The following is a 16,048-nucleotide window of genomic DNA, read 5'->3' as shown; positions in this document are numbered from 1 at the left end:
CATGGTCATGCTCTCTAAAGGGAGTTTAATGAGCTCTGTAATTAAATGTTTTGTTTGTTTTTGGACATTTCATGGACAGAAAAAAAAGAGGATTTGCTTGACAGAGAGAGGAAATTGAAAGTTCTTAGAGAGGGAAGTATGATGAGTAAGTGTTTTTAAACTGTAATTATGGCAAGAGCTTTAAAGACAAAGGATGGGATTATGAGGAACAGACAACAGGAAAAGACAATCTGGCGCCGGAGAGAGAAACGGCTTTGCCATCACTTGTTTAATAGGGTTAGTGAAGCTGAGTGTCTTTCATGCGTGTAACACCTAAATGAATAGAAAGAAATGTGATTAAAAAAAAGGTAAATAAATAAAAATTCTGTGGCACAGTTTTGGCGATTTATTTCACATCACAGCAAAAACACACAACTATATTTAAAAAGAACATTTTTGACTTTACAGTTGATAGAAATAATTGAGTAACTTGCAGTCATGTGTTGATGGTGCGCCAGAAGCGCGTGGTCACTCCAGTGCAGCAGGTGACGCTGTTCAGCACTCAAGTCTCGTTGGTAACGTCACTCCAACCATCGAAGAAACGCGAGAAGACATCATGGCGGGATTAATGAAATCCGAAAGTGGCTTTAGAATCAAAACAGTCAGATTGAAAGTTATCTTGACTACTGTGCTATTTTCATTTCATTTTTCTCAAACCTCAGGTAAGCAATAGTTAGACACGCTTTAAGATAGTATATCTTGATACATATTGTTTGTAAATTATTTAGGACAATTAAGAAAGCTATACGTGTTGCTAGCGTACTAGGTAACGTATATATGTGTTGATGTAATTAGTTACAGCTGTGGAAACGGATGTTTTAAAAGTAACGTTATGTGATAATGTAGTTTGTTGTCGTTTTTAATCATTTTTGTCGCAACCAGATGTTTAATTTAAACCCTCACTTCACGGTAGATGCTCACTTCATAAAATGTTCTTATTTCATAGTGTCGTATTTTAAAATGTGTATGTAAAATATGATTTAAACACACACACACACACATATATATATATATATATATATATATATATACACATACACATATATATATATATATATATATATATATATATATATATATATATATATATATATATATATATATATATATATCACAAAAGTTATTACTCTGTCATTTTCATGCAGGTGCCACCCGTCCCATCATAGAAATTAAAGATGGACAAGAAATCAAAGCACATGCTGCACAACATTTTTGCTACTATAACTCCATCTTACCTGGATGGAGGGAAACATGGACTAGAATACAGGTAAAAGACACTTAACTATGACTTGTCAATGTGATCTGTAATGTTTGCATCAAAATTGAGAGCCCCTGCCCGTTATTTGATTGACAGGTGAGAGTGTGGAGCACTACAAAGCTGAAAGTGACGGTGGTTAATGATGAGCAGGACCTGCAGGAGCTTGAGCATTTCAGCATCTGGAAACTTGTGCAGTATTTTGTCCGCGAACAGACCAATGAGACCACCGTGAGCATCAGTGTCTTTAGCAACAAGACCTGTTTCAGAGTGGACCCTTCAGACTTCAGTACATTCTATACAGTACAACCTAGCCGACGTGAGTTGAAAAGGACTTGCATTGATGTATTAGAAAGGCAAAAGTCCACATGGATAGGGAAACTTATTCCTATTGGTCCTGCAGATTATATCGCTTAAAGGGTTAGTTCACCCAGAAATGAAAATTCTGTCAGTAATTACTCACCCTCATGTTGTTCCAACCCCGTAAAACCTTCGTTCATCTTCGGAACACAAATTAAGATATTTTTTGATTAAATCTGAGAGCTGGCTCACTCCTCCATAGGCTTCTAGGTGACTGAAACTTGCTGGCCCAGAAAAGTTATTAAAGAGATCGTTAATATAGTCCAAGTGACTCCAGTGGCTCAATCTTAAGTATATCAAGCGACGAGAATACTTTTTGTGCGCAAAAAAACAACAAAAATAACAACTTTATTCCACTATTCATTTCCTTCTCTCTGGGCCTCAAGTTGGTTCACGTAGTGTTTTTGCGCAGCGCGTCTGTGTTACATGTCACCACGTAGGCTCACTATTGGCCAACGCTGGTCATGTGTGTCATACGTGGTGACGTGCAACACAGACGCACTGCGCAAAAACACTGAAACCAACTTGAGGCCCAGAGAGAAGGAAATGAATAGTGGAATAAAGTCGTTATTTTTGTTGTTTTTGCTTTATATACTTAAGAATGATTGAGCCACTGTAGTCACTTGGACTATATTAACGATCTCTTTAATAACTTTTCTGGGCCAGCAAGTTTCAGTCCCTTAGAAGCCTATGGAGGAGTGAGCCAGCTCTCAGATTTCATCAAAAATATCTTAATTTGTGTTCCGAAGATGAACGAAGGTCTTACGGGGTTGGAACAACATGAGGGTGAGTAATTACTGACAGAATTTTCATTTCTGGGTGAACTAACCCTTTAAATGAAATCTTCATGGTGTCATATGATCGGGGTTGTGTTATTGATTTGAAGATTGATATTGTTTCTCCTCCTGTAGATTTTGACATCTACCTGTTTTTGGTTTTTCTGGCTGGAGTGTTGCTGTTCTATTTTGCAGACATTCTGAGCAGGTAACTGACATTAATATAATTCAAAATGAAAATATTCTCTTTAGCCAGTTCTCCTTTTCCTGGATAGAGGCACAATTTAGGTTGTTATTTAGACATATTGTGTTTATAAGTCTCTGCTCACACCCGTTTCATCCGTCTTATAGGAGTCAAGTGTTCTACTACTCTGCTGGCATGAGCACAGGCATGATCGCGTCCCTCATCATCGTCATCTTCGTCATCAGCCGTTTTTTACCCAAGGTAGGATTCCTCACATTCTCTAAGCATCAGTACTAAATATCCTTCTCTCTACCGTCGAACACCTTGGTGTACACAAAAATGTTCATTTTGGAGAATATGGGTAACCAAGCAGTTGATGGGTCCCATTGACTTCCATATTATGGAAAAAAAGTTCTATGGAAGTCAATGGGGTCCATCAACTGTTTGGTTACTGGGATTCTTCGAAATATAATCTTTTGTGTTTAGCACGAAAGAAATTCACACTGGTTTGAAACAACTTGAGGTTGAGTAAATGATGACAGACCCTTATGGAGATTAAATAAAGAACCTTATGGTCTTATTACCTTTCAACATGTTTGTTTCCTTGGCCTGTAGAAAAGCCCATTCTATGTGCTGGTGATGGGCGGCTGGTCCTTTTCTCTCTACATCATCCAGCTGGTGTTTAGGAATCTCCAAATAATTCTTAAAGATCACTGGCATCTGGCTATCGGTAAGAGAGCCCCATGAAAACTTGTTAATGTGCATAAAGTCCAACATAGAACACATTTAATTTTTGTAATATGATATATTCATTGAGAAATAATGGCTGTAGATAAGACTTTTATACACCAGATTTGACTGGATTGTGAAAAGTGAGCTACTGTTTATTTTTTATTAAATAAATAATCATTATATTTTTATGTATTATTTGATTTGATTGAAATATTATGAAACAAGCTTTATTTCGCAAATACTTGATTCATATATTTGTATATTAGTCTTTAAAGTATATGGAGTGCTGACTGTTCTTTGTTTTATATTATTTAGGTTATGTCATTGTGGTCGGGTTCATCAGTTTTGCAGTCTGTTACCGCTATGGGCCTCTGGTGGAGGAGCGAAGTATCAACATCCTGTCCTGGACGCTGCAGATATTCGGCCTTCTGCTGGTGTACGCTGGGATTCAGGTCCAGCAAGTGGCTCTGGCCATCATGATAGCTGCGTTCTGCTCAAAGAACCTGGAGTACCCTTTTACCAAGGCCTTCATGCTTTATCAGTGAGCATATAACTTTAATAAAAGTTGTTCAAATACATTTTGAGCAATGTAGTTATTGTCTTCTTGCTGAATGAATGCTCTGAAGGAAGCTGAAGCCTAAGAAACTCGAGCCACGGCGTCTGCTGACAGAAGAGGAGTTTCAGAGACAGTCGGAGGTGGAGACTCAGAAAGCTCTGGAGGAACTTAGGAAATACTGCAACAGTCCTGAGTTCAACACCTGGAAGACAGTCTCTAGGATCCAGTCTCCTAAGAGGTATGAGAAAATATTTTAGAAACCGTGTTAAAGCTACACTATTAGCCCTTTTCCACCAAGGCAGTGCTGGTGCCGGTTCGGAGCCGGTGCCTACTCGCGAACCAGTTCTTTGTGTTTCGACAGCCAAAGAACCGGTTCTCAGCCAGGAAAATTGGTTCCAAAGCTGTACCAACTCTTTGCTGGACTAGAACCGTTCTTTTACCACGTCATGCTTACGTCGGGGGCGGGGTTATTGTCAACTTCTTCTCGAATGTAACCTCCGTCTATAGTAATCCAGACGAGCAGCACAAATGTGTTCTAAACGTCTTCTTCTGACCCCAATATAGGATCGCAAAGCCAGGAGAAACATTTGAAGAAAGACTATGTAGTCCACCATTGTAATTGTTATGCTTGAAGTTGGCGCAAGCGTCTCTGGGAAAGCTAAGGCGTATGGCAACGTACACAGTGACGTAACGACATTGTTCACTGGGCTCTCTAGTCAGTGGAAAAACAAACAGGTTCTGAGAAGGTTCGCAAGTTGAACCAACTTTGAACCAGCACCAGTTCTTTTTTGGTGGAAAATGGGTATATGTAACTTTTTGGCCCTCTAGTGGTTAAAAAGATGCACCCATCTTGTGAAAGGGAGAACACAAATGTGATTTTTTTTTTTATTTTTTTTTTTTTTATCGCTTTCAGGGCTCCAAAATCCTATTATACATATACATAGCTCAAGCATGAAACTGTGCTGATTGGTTCTTGCAACGCTGTGTCATCAGCCAGTCAGAAGTACTCCCTAATCCACATAACCATATATCTCATACCCTAGCCTGCGATCGCCCTGCTGCACAATTATGAAACTTCTGTATTTCCCTCCTCTGCCCTAGCAACACCTGTAAAAATCTGATAATGGGTTTCTACCATTTGTCATTGCAGATCTTGTCCGCCAAAATCAAGCTTATGTATCTTCCATGCCAATAAATGCCGGTTAAAATAATTCACTCCGAGAGTATTTAACACAGGGGTTTGAAACGGTAATGATTAATGACTTCAGAATATTGAAGGATCATGCTTATGACCAAAAATGTTTATATAAAGAAAGAAAAATGTCCATTTTAATGTCATGTTGTCTAAAAAACCACACTTGCACTCAGGTTTGCAGACTTCATCGAAGGCTCTCCACATCTGCTGTCCAATGAGGTGTCAGTTCACACACAGGAGTACGGGCTGGGCGGATCCTTCTTCGAAGATGAGCTGTTCTCCACTGATGAGGAAGAACAGGAGGAGGAGGAGGAGGGGTGGGAAACAGACGACGGTGTGAAGCCAGAGGCGCTATCTCCACGACTGAACAACACACGGGTGAAATGACCGATGAACAGTGTTGGAAAGTATTTAAATGTTTTAATCTGATCTGAGATCTGCTTAAGTGTAGCATTTACTGTTCTTCTGTAGGTATCTGTTTGAGGTTTTCACTCCTGACTGCAAACACATGACTTCAGTCTCTGATGCATTCGTAACGGGTGATTAATGGTGAAAATGCCCTGGATGTTGTTTTCGTGGCTCGTGACAAAAGCCAACAGTGATTTTCTTAAAAAGGATGTTTATTTGTCTTAAATCTTTGAGTTTAATTTCTGCAGAGATGTCCCGTGTGTGGCGGGAACTGTGAACACTGTGTTGTTACATGGACTCTATTTTATAATTTGTTTTGTTTTTAAGTTTATACTAAGGCCCAGGCACATGTGTATATCAATAAAAAAAAGCAATACTAAAACAGCTGAACAGAAGAGGCACAAATGTTATACAGCTTTTTGTGGACATTGATTGGAGCTGTAAGTCTGTTCAAGGTCAAAGGATTATTTTTTTATGAAAAATAAAAACATAAAAATACATAGTCTTATTGCTTTACTTTGTAAACTAATAAATATGGTCAAATCTCACCGATATCAGAATTGTTGGTGGCGCTTTATTTTAAGGTGACATAGTTGCACGTTATAACATATACTTACTATAGTAATAACAGTACATTATGCATAATTACAAGTAACAACCCTAACCATAACTCTATACTAAGTGCATTTAGTTAATTCATTTTACTCAGTACTTACTAGTTAGTACAATGTAAATACGACACCTTAAAATAGTGGGTAACACTTTATTTTAGTGCCATTGTTACATGTACTAACCATAGTAATAACAGTAAATTATGCATAATTACATGCAACTAACCTAATCCTACCCTAACCCTATAGTAAGTACATGTAGTTGCTTAATATTACTCCGTACTTAAATATATAATTACACTGTAACAATGACACCTTAAAATAAAGTGTAACTGAATTGTTATATACGTCTTTGTTGTGACCACTTGGTGGCAGCATAAAACCAATAGAGCAGTGGTTCAAATCCCTGGTCACATTTGTATCTGCTCATTTTGTGTCTCCCTAATCAAACACACCTGATTCAACTCATCAGACTTCAAGACCTGTAGAGGGACATCCAAAATGTGTACAGTTGGAGGTAATCCAGGACCAAAGTTGGGAACCACTGGCTTTATATGGCAACATAGAGCTGTTCATCAGGTGTATTGGGTTGCTTGCACAGGTGCTGGTATCTCCATACACTTTTTAGAGCAAGGAAATCTAGCAGATGGCTAGATGTAAAACAGATTTTATTTGAGCTAATGGATGTCACTGTTGAATGTCCAGTAACAGAGCTCTAACCACTGCTCTACATGTTTCCTTAAATTTCTTAAAGGACAAGAAACTTTTAACATCACTTTTCACTTGCTTATCACTGCTATCGTCTACAGATGTGGCCAAAAAATATTCCCACCTTTGTATTTTTCCCTAATAATTTAACATGGTTAAAATTCAGCACCATGGAATTATTTTGTGCTTTTTAAACCAAAGAACCTAATATATTTTGGAGCATATATCGACTTATGGTCACAAAAAAAAGAAAGAAAGAGAAACCCTAAATGAAATTGACAAAATGAATGGAGATTATCACAGAATTCTAGGGTTTTCACAGGATATACTAAACCGAAAGAGGCCATTTAAAAAAAAAAAATAAAAAAAAATCCAATATGACCGCAGAGTCGCAGACGACATCCAATTCCAGGCTATCAGGGGATGATGTCACTTCTCCATGACCCCCGTAAGCACGTAACAAGAACGCATATCTCCACATATCTCCTAATTTAGACCTGATGTGTCACTTCTCTCCTGTCACCTATAACAGCACAAAGGCAACCAAAAGAAAAAGAAGAAAAAAACACACCGTAACAAATCAGGTGCTTTTTTATATTCAATCTCTTGAACATCACTGTCCTGTCCAGCCCTTAGAGAGACAATGAGATGGGAGAAAAGTATTTGGTCACCCTTTATATTGAGTGTCTTTAAACTAGTACTTGCATAAAAAAATTGTTTGGTAGAGCGTACTTATTGTGTTTATGTTGTATTGTAAAACGCTTCTGCTGCTATTGAGATATGGTTAGGGACAGGTTTTGTAGTATGGTTAGGTTTAAGGATGGGTGAAGGCAGGGGTTTTCAAACGGGGTCCGGGGGCCACAAGGGAGTGACGGGGTCTGTGGAAATATCTAGAGAAAAAAAAAGAAAAAAAAAGATTAATAAATAAGAAATAATAATTAAATCAATACATTTGTAAATTCTAGGGGTTATAAATAAATAAATCAATAAATTAGATTCAAATAAATAAAACATGATTTAAATATTATATATTATTAACAAAATTGAAATATTAGTTATTAAATAGATTGAATAAAATTAAATAACCAAACAAATAAATACTACATTTAACAGTATAGTGAGTATAAGAAAATATATAATAAAGTTACATTTTTTTAAAATGTATTTATTAATTCATTATTTATTTAAATTGGGTGTTTATAAAAGATAGATGCCTGTAAGTCCCTCACAGGAGGATAATCATATTTGGGGTCTCCTGGCATGTAAAATAAATACTTGATATAAAGTGGGAACAAATGTTTTAATGCTTTAGCAAATAAATGTTTTGAACGAAATATAATTTGATTGCTTGTCACTTAGGGGCTTCATAAACACTCTATTGCACGTGTTCAACAGTTTTCTCTGCAACAAACAAACCTCTTAAAAAATAATGTCCAGCAAAATCATTTTCACTTTTCTTCTGTCTTGTTTTTATTATTGCTGACTCACTTCTACATTCCCTATCACTCCTCCAGTAAATGATAAAGTCACTTCACAGCACCAGTCAGCTGTTTTACGGCTGATCACCTCTGGGTCGTCTTTATACAAATGCTGTGGTTTGGCTGACCTTCATCGATCAGTGCAGGCCTTTCTTAGAACAGGAACACGAAGAAAGCAGAATTGGGGGAAACAGCAGAAGCATTGTCTCCTCGGTCACAGGCAGCACCCTCACAGGAATCCCGCCTCAGCTTTTGGTTTTGAATCCCACCGACTTAGAACAGGCAAAATCTAAAGCTGCGGGCGAGAGATAGTGACCGCAAACACATGACTTCAGTGCCACAAGAACCCTTCCTTGTTCTTCCTCTGCAGGTCATGCAAATGCTGTTTGCATTCCAGCGGTGACATCATCAGCGGTGGTCCCCGTCACCCGTGTCGCGTGTCACCAGCACAGGATTCCTCAGTATTCTGGAGCACTGAGCCAGAAGCCGATTTGCATGTGCTTTCGCGATAAACAGACACAACGTGTTACCTACGCTAGGCAAATCGGTGGTACAGGTGGGCCGAGGATACTATTCCCCTCCTACTACCTTTTCCTTGAAATGCAGTATCTTAGCGTCTGGGAGACACCTGAGCATGTAGGTGGGGATTCCCGTATTACTATCGGCTCATCGCAGTCGCTGGGCTTGCCCCGTGCGCCTGTAGGTGTGTGACATGTAAAACTCACGGATTTCCCCCGCTAAACCTTCACAACTTATCCAAATACACAGATCCACAGTGTTGAACTTGCTGAGCTTCCTTTTCCCTGTTCACCTGTGTGGTTTGTTGTTGTTATCCAACAGGTCAGAAGAGAGGATTCCCACGTTAATCTGCATGTGGTTAGATTGATCCTATAGTATTATGATTGCTTCAGATGTGCATGCTTCCTCGCAATAATGATGCAACTTCACGCCATTCTGTCTGAGCATCAGACTTTAATGTTGTGCTCATTACATGCTTGTCATATGTTGAATACACAACGGTGGCTAAGCAGTGAGGGCCATACTGCCACAAATGCAACTGTAAATGTTGTTTCCTTGAGTATAGATCAATGAATGTGGCTGGTTGACGTGCATATCACACTTCATCAGCCGCCCAGACTTTATATAGTAGTCCATAAATGATTTTATGACTGATAAGTTATCTTGTGCAAGTCATTTTAATTATACCAGTGCAACAAAATGAGCTTGTGTGAAAGCTATTGATCATTTCCTCCAGCATGACTTGAAAATGATCCAAAATGCATATGGCAGCATCTGACTGTTTGTACACATTTAGGAAAATGTAAAAAAATGTAATGTAATTTCTCATTCATTTTACATTTTTTATTGTTTTTTGTTGTAAATTGTAAAAAAAAAAAAAATTCTAAACTTTTCAGATTATTTCCAGCTTTAAATTAGAATTTGAATCCTTTATTTTCAATGTGGTCTCAGACTTTTGTTCCCCAGTCTGCACACTCTCACTTTTGTATTGTGAACAAACATGATCCATGCAGACATAATGTGATAATAATGCGTGTTTACCTTGGCATTTACTTCAAATTGGAATGTTTCATGAAATGATGAAATAAATAAATACAGAAAATCGAATATATAACCAGTGCTCAGCAACAAAACAACAACTAAGCGATGAACTTTAAGTAAAACACTTCAAGGGAAACCAGATTTTGCACAATCACACATTATCACAGATCTTTGTTTTGCATTTTTGGCGAAAATGAAATGATAAATGTAGCAACACAGTTCAGATTAAACTCAAAACAGATGTGTTTTCCTATTGATTCTAACATATCTTAATAACTGCAGTTACCCACGTTACATACTAGAACACTGACAAAAAAATCAATCTGAATATTATAATTCAGCACTATCATGTTTTGACTCCACAGTGGCAGAGCTTGTTGTGGGATTATGCAAAGGGATCCTTAACACATGTAATATCAGTGGATGATAATTGGCACATTGTCTGTTGCAATGTAGTCATACGTCCTTAAACTTGATAAATCTAGAAAGTATTTTGATGAAAAGAAATTACAGACATAAGATTGGATTAAAAAAAAAAAACACACACCAAGATTGAGTAAACCTGAGCATGGAAGGCCTTTTTTTTTCTCTTAAATAATGTACTTGAGTTCAGTGCAGTTTTGATTCCTTAAGTCCCTACGACTTTGGACCAAGGAAGCATCATGTGGAGAATAAAGGAACTTCAGTCATCTCATCTCCATGATGCTACGTCCCCTCCATGAGTGGGCTGCAGTGTCATATCAGTATTTATTTATACCAAATAGACGAACTCCGTGAAACTGAGGCAACTTTGGAAGGAGGACGCTCAGTAGCGAGCCTGTGTTGACTAGGAAATGGGTGGTATCATATTTAGTGTAGAAGCTGGCCAAGATGTACCTATGAAAACATAACAACAATTATTGTAAATATGATAATGAAATTGAACGATTATACTGTTAAAAATGATATATAATTGAGAATGTAATAAAATCATAAAAACTGAATTTCTTAATACATATAAAAAATTGTTTATGTTGTATGTTTAACATTTATGTTATATATACAGTGAGGAAAATAAGTATTTGAACACCCTGCTATTTTGCAAGTTCTCCCACTTAGAAATCATGGAGGGGTCTGAAATTGTCATCATAGGTGCATGTCCACTGTGAGAGACATAATCTAAAAAAAAAAATCCAGAAATCACAATGTATGATTTTTTAACTATTTATTTGTATGATACAGCTGCAAATAAGTATTTGAACACCTGAGAAAATCAATGTTAATATTTGGTACAGTAGCCTTTGTTTGCAATTACAGAGGTCAAACGTTTCTTGTAGTTTTTCACCAGGTTTGCACACACTGCAGGAGGGATTTTGGCCCACTCCTCCACACAGATCTTCTCTAGATCAGTCAGGTTTCTGGGCTGTCGCTGAGAAACACGGAGTTTGAGCTCCCTCCAAAGATTCTCTATTGGGTTTAGGTCTGGAGACTGGCTAGGCCACGCCAGAACCTTGATATGCTTCTTACAGAGCCACTCCTTGGTTATCCTGGCTGTGTGCTTCGGGTCATTGTCATGTTGGAAGACCCAGCCTCGACCCATCTTCAGTGCTCTAACTGAGGGGAGGAGGTTGTTCCCCAAAATCTCGCAATACATGGCCCCAGTCATGCTCTCCTTAATACAGTGCAGTCGCCCTGTCCCATGTGCAGAACCCCCCCCCCCCCCCCCCCCCCCCCAAAGCATGATGCTACCACCCCCATGCTTCACAGTAGGGATGGTGTTCTTGGGATGGTACTCATCATTCTTCTTCCTCCAAACACGTTTAGTGGAATTATGACCAAAAAGTTCTATTTTGGTCTCATCTGACCACATGACTTTCTCCCATGACTCCTCTGGATCATCCAAATGGTCATTGGCAAACTTAAGACGGGCCTTGACATGTGCTGGTTTAAGCAGGGGAACCTTCCGTGCCATGCATGATTTCAAACCATGACGTCTTAGTGTATTACCAACAGTAACCTTGGAAACGGTGGTCCCAGCTCTTTTCAGGTCATTGACCAGCTCCTCCCGTGTAGTTCTGGGCTGATTTCTCACCTTTCTTAGGATCATTGAGACCCCACGAGGTGAGATCTTGCATGGAGCCCCAGTCCGAGGGAGATTGACAGTCATGTTTAGCTTCTTCCATTTTCTAATGATTGCTCCAACAGTGGACCTTTTTTCACCAAGCTGCTTGGCAATTTCCCCGTAGCCCTTTCCAGCCTTGTGGAGGTGTACAATTTTGTCTCTAGTGTCTTTGGACAGCTCTTTGGTCTTGGCCATGTTAGTAGTTGGATTCTTACTGATTGTATGGGGTGGACAGGTGTCTTTATGCAGCTAACGACCTCAAACAGGTGCATCTAATTTAGGATAATAAATGGAGTGGAGGTGGACATTTTAAAGGCAGACTAACAGGTCTTTGAGGGTCAGAATTCTAGCTGATAGACAGGTGTTCAAATACTTATTTGCAGCTGTATCATACAAATAAATAGTTAAAAAATCATAAATTGTGATTTCTGGATTTTTTTTTTTAGATTATGTCTCTCACAGTGGACATGCACCTACGATGACAATTTCAGACCCCTCCATGATTTCCAAGTGGGAGAACTTGCAAAATAGCAGGGTGTTCAAATACTTATTTTCCTCACTGTATATATATATATATATATATATCTGACTTGCTCCTCCAAAACACACTGAAGTGGCTCAAAAACATTTAGATCTGGTGACTGTGCAGGCCATGGGAGATGTTAAACTTTACTTTCATGTTCATCAAACCATTCTGCCACAAGTCTTGCTGTATGTATTTGTGCACTATCATTCTGATACATGGCACCCCGCTTCAGGGTACAATATATGAACCAATAGGTGCACATGAATGGTTCGGTAGTCCCTGGCAGTGAAGCACAGTAGGGAATGCCATGATATTGCAGCCCAAACCATCACTGATCCACCCTGTGCTTCACTCTGAGCAGCAACAGTCCAGGTGTTAAGCCTCTTTTGGTCTTCTCCACACTGTAACTCACGGATGTGGGAAAGACAGTGAAGGTGGACCCAAGATTTACACTGTTGGCGCCAATGAAACCTACATTTGGCATTGGCACGAGTGACCAAAGGTTTGGCTATTGCAGCCAATGAATATTAACTCAGTAGAGTTCCCGACAAACAGTTTTGTCGGAGTGTGCATTTAATTCTGCAGTGAGTTCGGTAGATGGGGTTTTATGTTTTTTGGACACGGGTTAGTACCCGGACATCCCTTTCAGACAGCTTCCTATTGCGTCGACAGTTACTCCTGTTGGATGTGGTTTGTCCTATGTGGCGGTTTGCCAATGTTACCCTGGATGCCATAGCTCTCGATACACCACAAAGACTTGCTGTCCTGGTCACTGATATGTCTCCTATTATGTTGTGAGGATTGCAGTGGTTTATGTACATCTGTGCTATTGCTCTGCTAATTCAACCTTCACACTCTGCTCTACCAGGCTGCACATATATAGGTGTGAAACCTCCAACACTATATTGGCCAGTGTTTTAGTTTAATTGTCCAACTCCTGTATATACACTGCCTGGAGTCGCAAAACTGTAGAACTCATGGCCGTGTTTCATAGTGAAAGTACGAGTATTTCCACATGCACAGAGTGATGTGCGCATCAGGGTAAGAAGAGAGGCGCAGCAATCCAACTCTCCCATCATCAATACAAATCTTGGCGAGAAATTAATGCAACTCTGGACAGAAATAAATGCTGTGATATTGCATAAGCTTATCGAAACGATGCAATGGCGAATGCGTCCCGTAATCAAAGCAAAAGGTGGCCTAACGAAATATTAGAGTCTGTGACCTTTTTTTGGCCAGGCAGTGCATGTGTGTGTGTGTATACATTACCGGTGAAAAGTTTGGAAACATAACTATTTTTAATATTTTTAATAGAAGTCTCTTATGCTCATCAAGCCTGCATTTATTTGATCAAAAATACAGAAAAAAAACAGTAATATTGTGAAATATTAATGCAATTTAAAATAATGCTTTTCTATTTTAATATACTTTAAAATATAATATATTTATATGATGCATAGCTGAATTTTCATTAGCCATTACACCAGTCTTCAGTGTCACATCATTCTTCAGATATAGTTCTAATATGCTGATTTAAAAAAAAGAACAGAAAGTATTTTGTAACAATATACATTACCGTTCAAAAGTTTGAGGTCAGTAATTTTTTTTCTTTCTTTCTTTGAAAGAAATGTATAATTTTTATTCGTCAATGAATCCTGAAAAAAAAATATCACAGGTTCCAAAAAAATATTAAGCAGCACAACTGTTTCCAACATTGATAATAAATCAGCATATTTGATTTCTGAAGGATCATGTGACACTGAAGACTGGAGTAATGGCTGATAAATTCAGCTGTGCACCAAAGAAATAAATTATATTTTTAAAGTATATTAAAATAGAAAGCCATTATTTTAAATCGTAATAATAGGCCTATTTCACAATATTACAGTTTTTTCTGTATTTTTGATCAAATAAATGCAGGTTTGATGAGCATAAGACAATTCTTATTAAAAAAACATTCAAAATAGTAAGTTTCCAAACTTTTGACCGGTACTGTATATACACACGGATGGATGGATAGATGGATGGATGGATGGATGGACGGACGGACGGATGGATAATAAGATTGCCCGTGTATGTTGACCCATTTCTGTTTCGGTCAGTATTAAGAGAATTATGAATATCACTCACAGTACAATGGGTGAGATGGTAAGGAACTTCCTTGATGCTGTGAACTGGATGCCGTAGTCCATCTGTTCCCAGTGAGTAAGCAAACGTGCTTTCCCTTGGTCTGGCGTCTCAAACGGTGTGCCTTTGACGGTGTGCAAAAACAGATACATCACCTAAATGGGAGAGAATTGCATTAACAACAGACCACTAAACTTAGAATACAACTTCTACATATTTTCCATGACGTGGCTTTATTAATTCTACTAATTAAGTGATTTTTAAATGCTCACCAAGGCTGCATTTATTTGATCAAAATTACAATAAAAACTGTAATATTGTGAAATTCTGAAGGATAATGTGACACTGAAGACCATAGGAATAAATTACATTTTAAAAATATATTAAAATAGAAAACAGCTATTTTTTTATTGTAATAATATTTCACAATATTACTGTTTTTTATTTTATTTATTTATCAAGCAAATGCAGCCTTGGTGAGAATAAGAGACTTTATTTTTATATTTTTTTTATATTTTACAAATCTTGATTATTCCAAACAGACCAGGTTGTGTATGACATTGGTGAGCGTCCACACCACAGGCACACTGAGGAAAGGGATGCTGAGTAAGACTACATGCAGGGCAGTGGTGAGCAGCAGGTAGGCCAGCCAGATCCCCCGGCTGTTCATCACCCGTGTGTTTGGGTTCACCTCGCTGTGAGCAACGCCCACATTCATCCTGCAGAAAAACAACAGCCGTGATATGCTTCACTCAAACACCCAAAGCCATTAAAAAACAAATAAGGATGCCCTTTAACAGAGTACACACTCTTTACAATGAATCACATGCGTTATCACGAAGACATTACAATAACTTCCCCGACGACAACCTGTTTGCGGTTTAATTAGGTAACAGTTATGTAATACCACGGACCGAGACTAGTGTGTACTTTGCGGGGTCTTTAATGCGTAGTATGTACAACATCCATGATGATTTAACATCTGAACACTGTTAGCTATCCAGCTAATGGATTCAATAGTAGTACAATCGCTGCTGCTGATAAAAGCTGAAGAAAACCCGCCATGAAATATAGTGAGGTTTGAAGTAAAAATGGAGCAAGCAATGAGCACAGCACAAAATACAAGTTTAAGTACGTTAAAGTTTTGTAAATAAAGAGCTAATGTTGTCACATGAGAGCCACCCACCTTGCGAAGTAACCAGGAAATAGAGCGTCTGCGGCTAGGTTTCAAAACCTAGCGAGCTGCCTACGTAGACAGCATCCCACGCGCGTGTAGGGCAGTGCGTGTGTGCGATGACTAGGTAAGCAGCGCACTTGGTGTTGAAACACGACCTCTCTCCGCCCTCTGTCTCATTAACAATGGATATTTTATTTTATTTATTTATGTATGTATTTCTTAAACTTCTGTTACCAGTGTTTCTTTTTTTGTTGT

At 38.4% G+C, this 16,048-nt stretch overlaps 2 protein-coding genes across 4 annotated transcripts; one reads left to right on the top strand and one right to left on the bottom strand.

Moving 5' to 3' along the window:
• Positions 1 to 9: 9 nt before the first annotated feature.
• On the top strand, positions 10 to 6,058 carry nemp1 (nuclear envelope integral membrane protein 1). Of its 2 annotated transcripts, none has more exons than XM_084429052.1 (10): positions 10 to 347; positions 498 to 701; positions 1,185 to 1,306; positions 1,394 to 1,613; positions 2,566 to 2,638; positions 2,782 to 2,875; positions 3,230 to 3,344; positions 3,662 to 3,887; positions 3,973 to 4,140; positions 5,271 to 6,058. In XM_084429052.1, exons 2-10 carry the CDS (start codon positions 596 to 598, stop codon positions 5,482 to 5,484), a joined length of 1,338 nt encoding a protein of 445 aa, XP_084285178.1. In that variant the 5' UTR covers positions 10 to 347; positions 498 to 595; the 3' UTR covers positions 5,485 to 6,058. The 2 variants fall into 2 exon arrangements, with proteins under 2 accessions (XP_084285178.1, XP_084285177.1); XM_084429051.1 differs by having other exon boundaries at positions 12 to 347; positions 448 to 701.
• A 3,591-nt stretch (positions 6,059 to 9,649) lies between these two features.
• On the bottom strand, positions 9,650 to 15,968 carry ormdl2 (ORMDL sphingolipid biosynthesis regulator 2). 2 transcript variants are annotated; one of them, XM_084428729.1, is made up of 4 exons: positions 15,803 to 15,968; positions 15,161 to 15,335; positions 14,620 to 14,771; positions 9,650 to 10,738 (listed from the first exon to the last, which is right to left on the bottom strand). In XM_084428729.1, the coding sequence occupies exons 2-4, from the start codon at positions 15,332 to 15,334 to the stop codon at positions 10,603 to 10,605; spliced, it is 462 nt and encodes a 153-aa protein (XP_084284855.1). In that variant the 5' UTR covers position 15,335; positions 15,803 to 15,968; the 3' UTR covers positions 9,650 to 10,602. The 2 variants fall into 2 exon arrangements, with proteins under 2 accessions (XP_084284855.1, XP_084284856.1); XM_084428730.1 differs by lacking the exon at positions 15,803 to 15,968 and adding an exon at positions 15,531 to 15,796.
• Positions 15,969 to 16,048: the final 80 nt, after the last annotated feature.

This window comes from Rutilus rutilus, assembly GCF_951802725.1.
Source record: "Rutilus rutilus genome assembly, chromosome: 13".
Taxonomy (NCBI): Eukaryota; Metazoa; Chordata; class Actinopteri; order Cypriniformes; family Leuciscidae; genus Rutilus; species Rutilus rutilus.
Note: the sequence above shows the minus strand (reverse complement) of the source record. Positions and strands in the feature narration are given on the sequence as shown.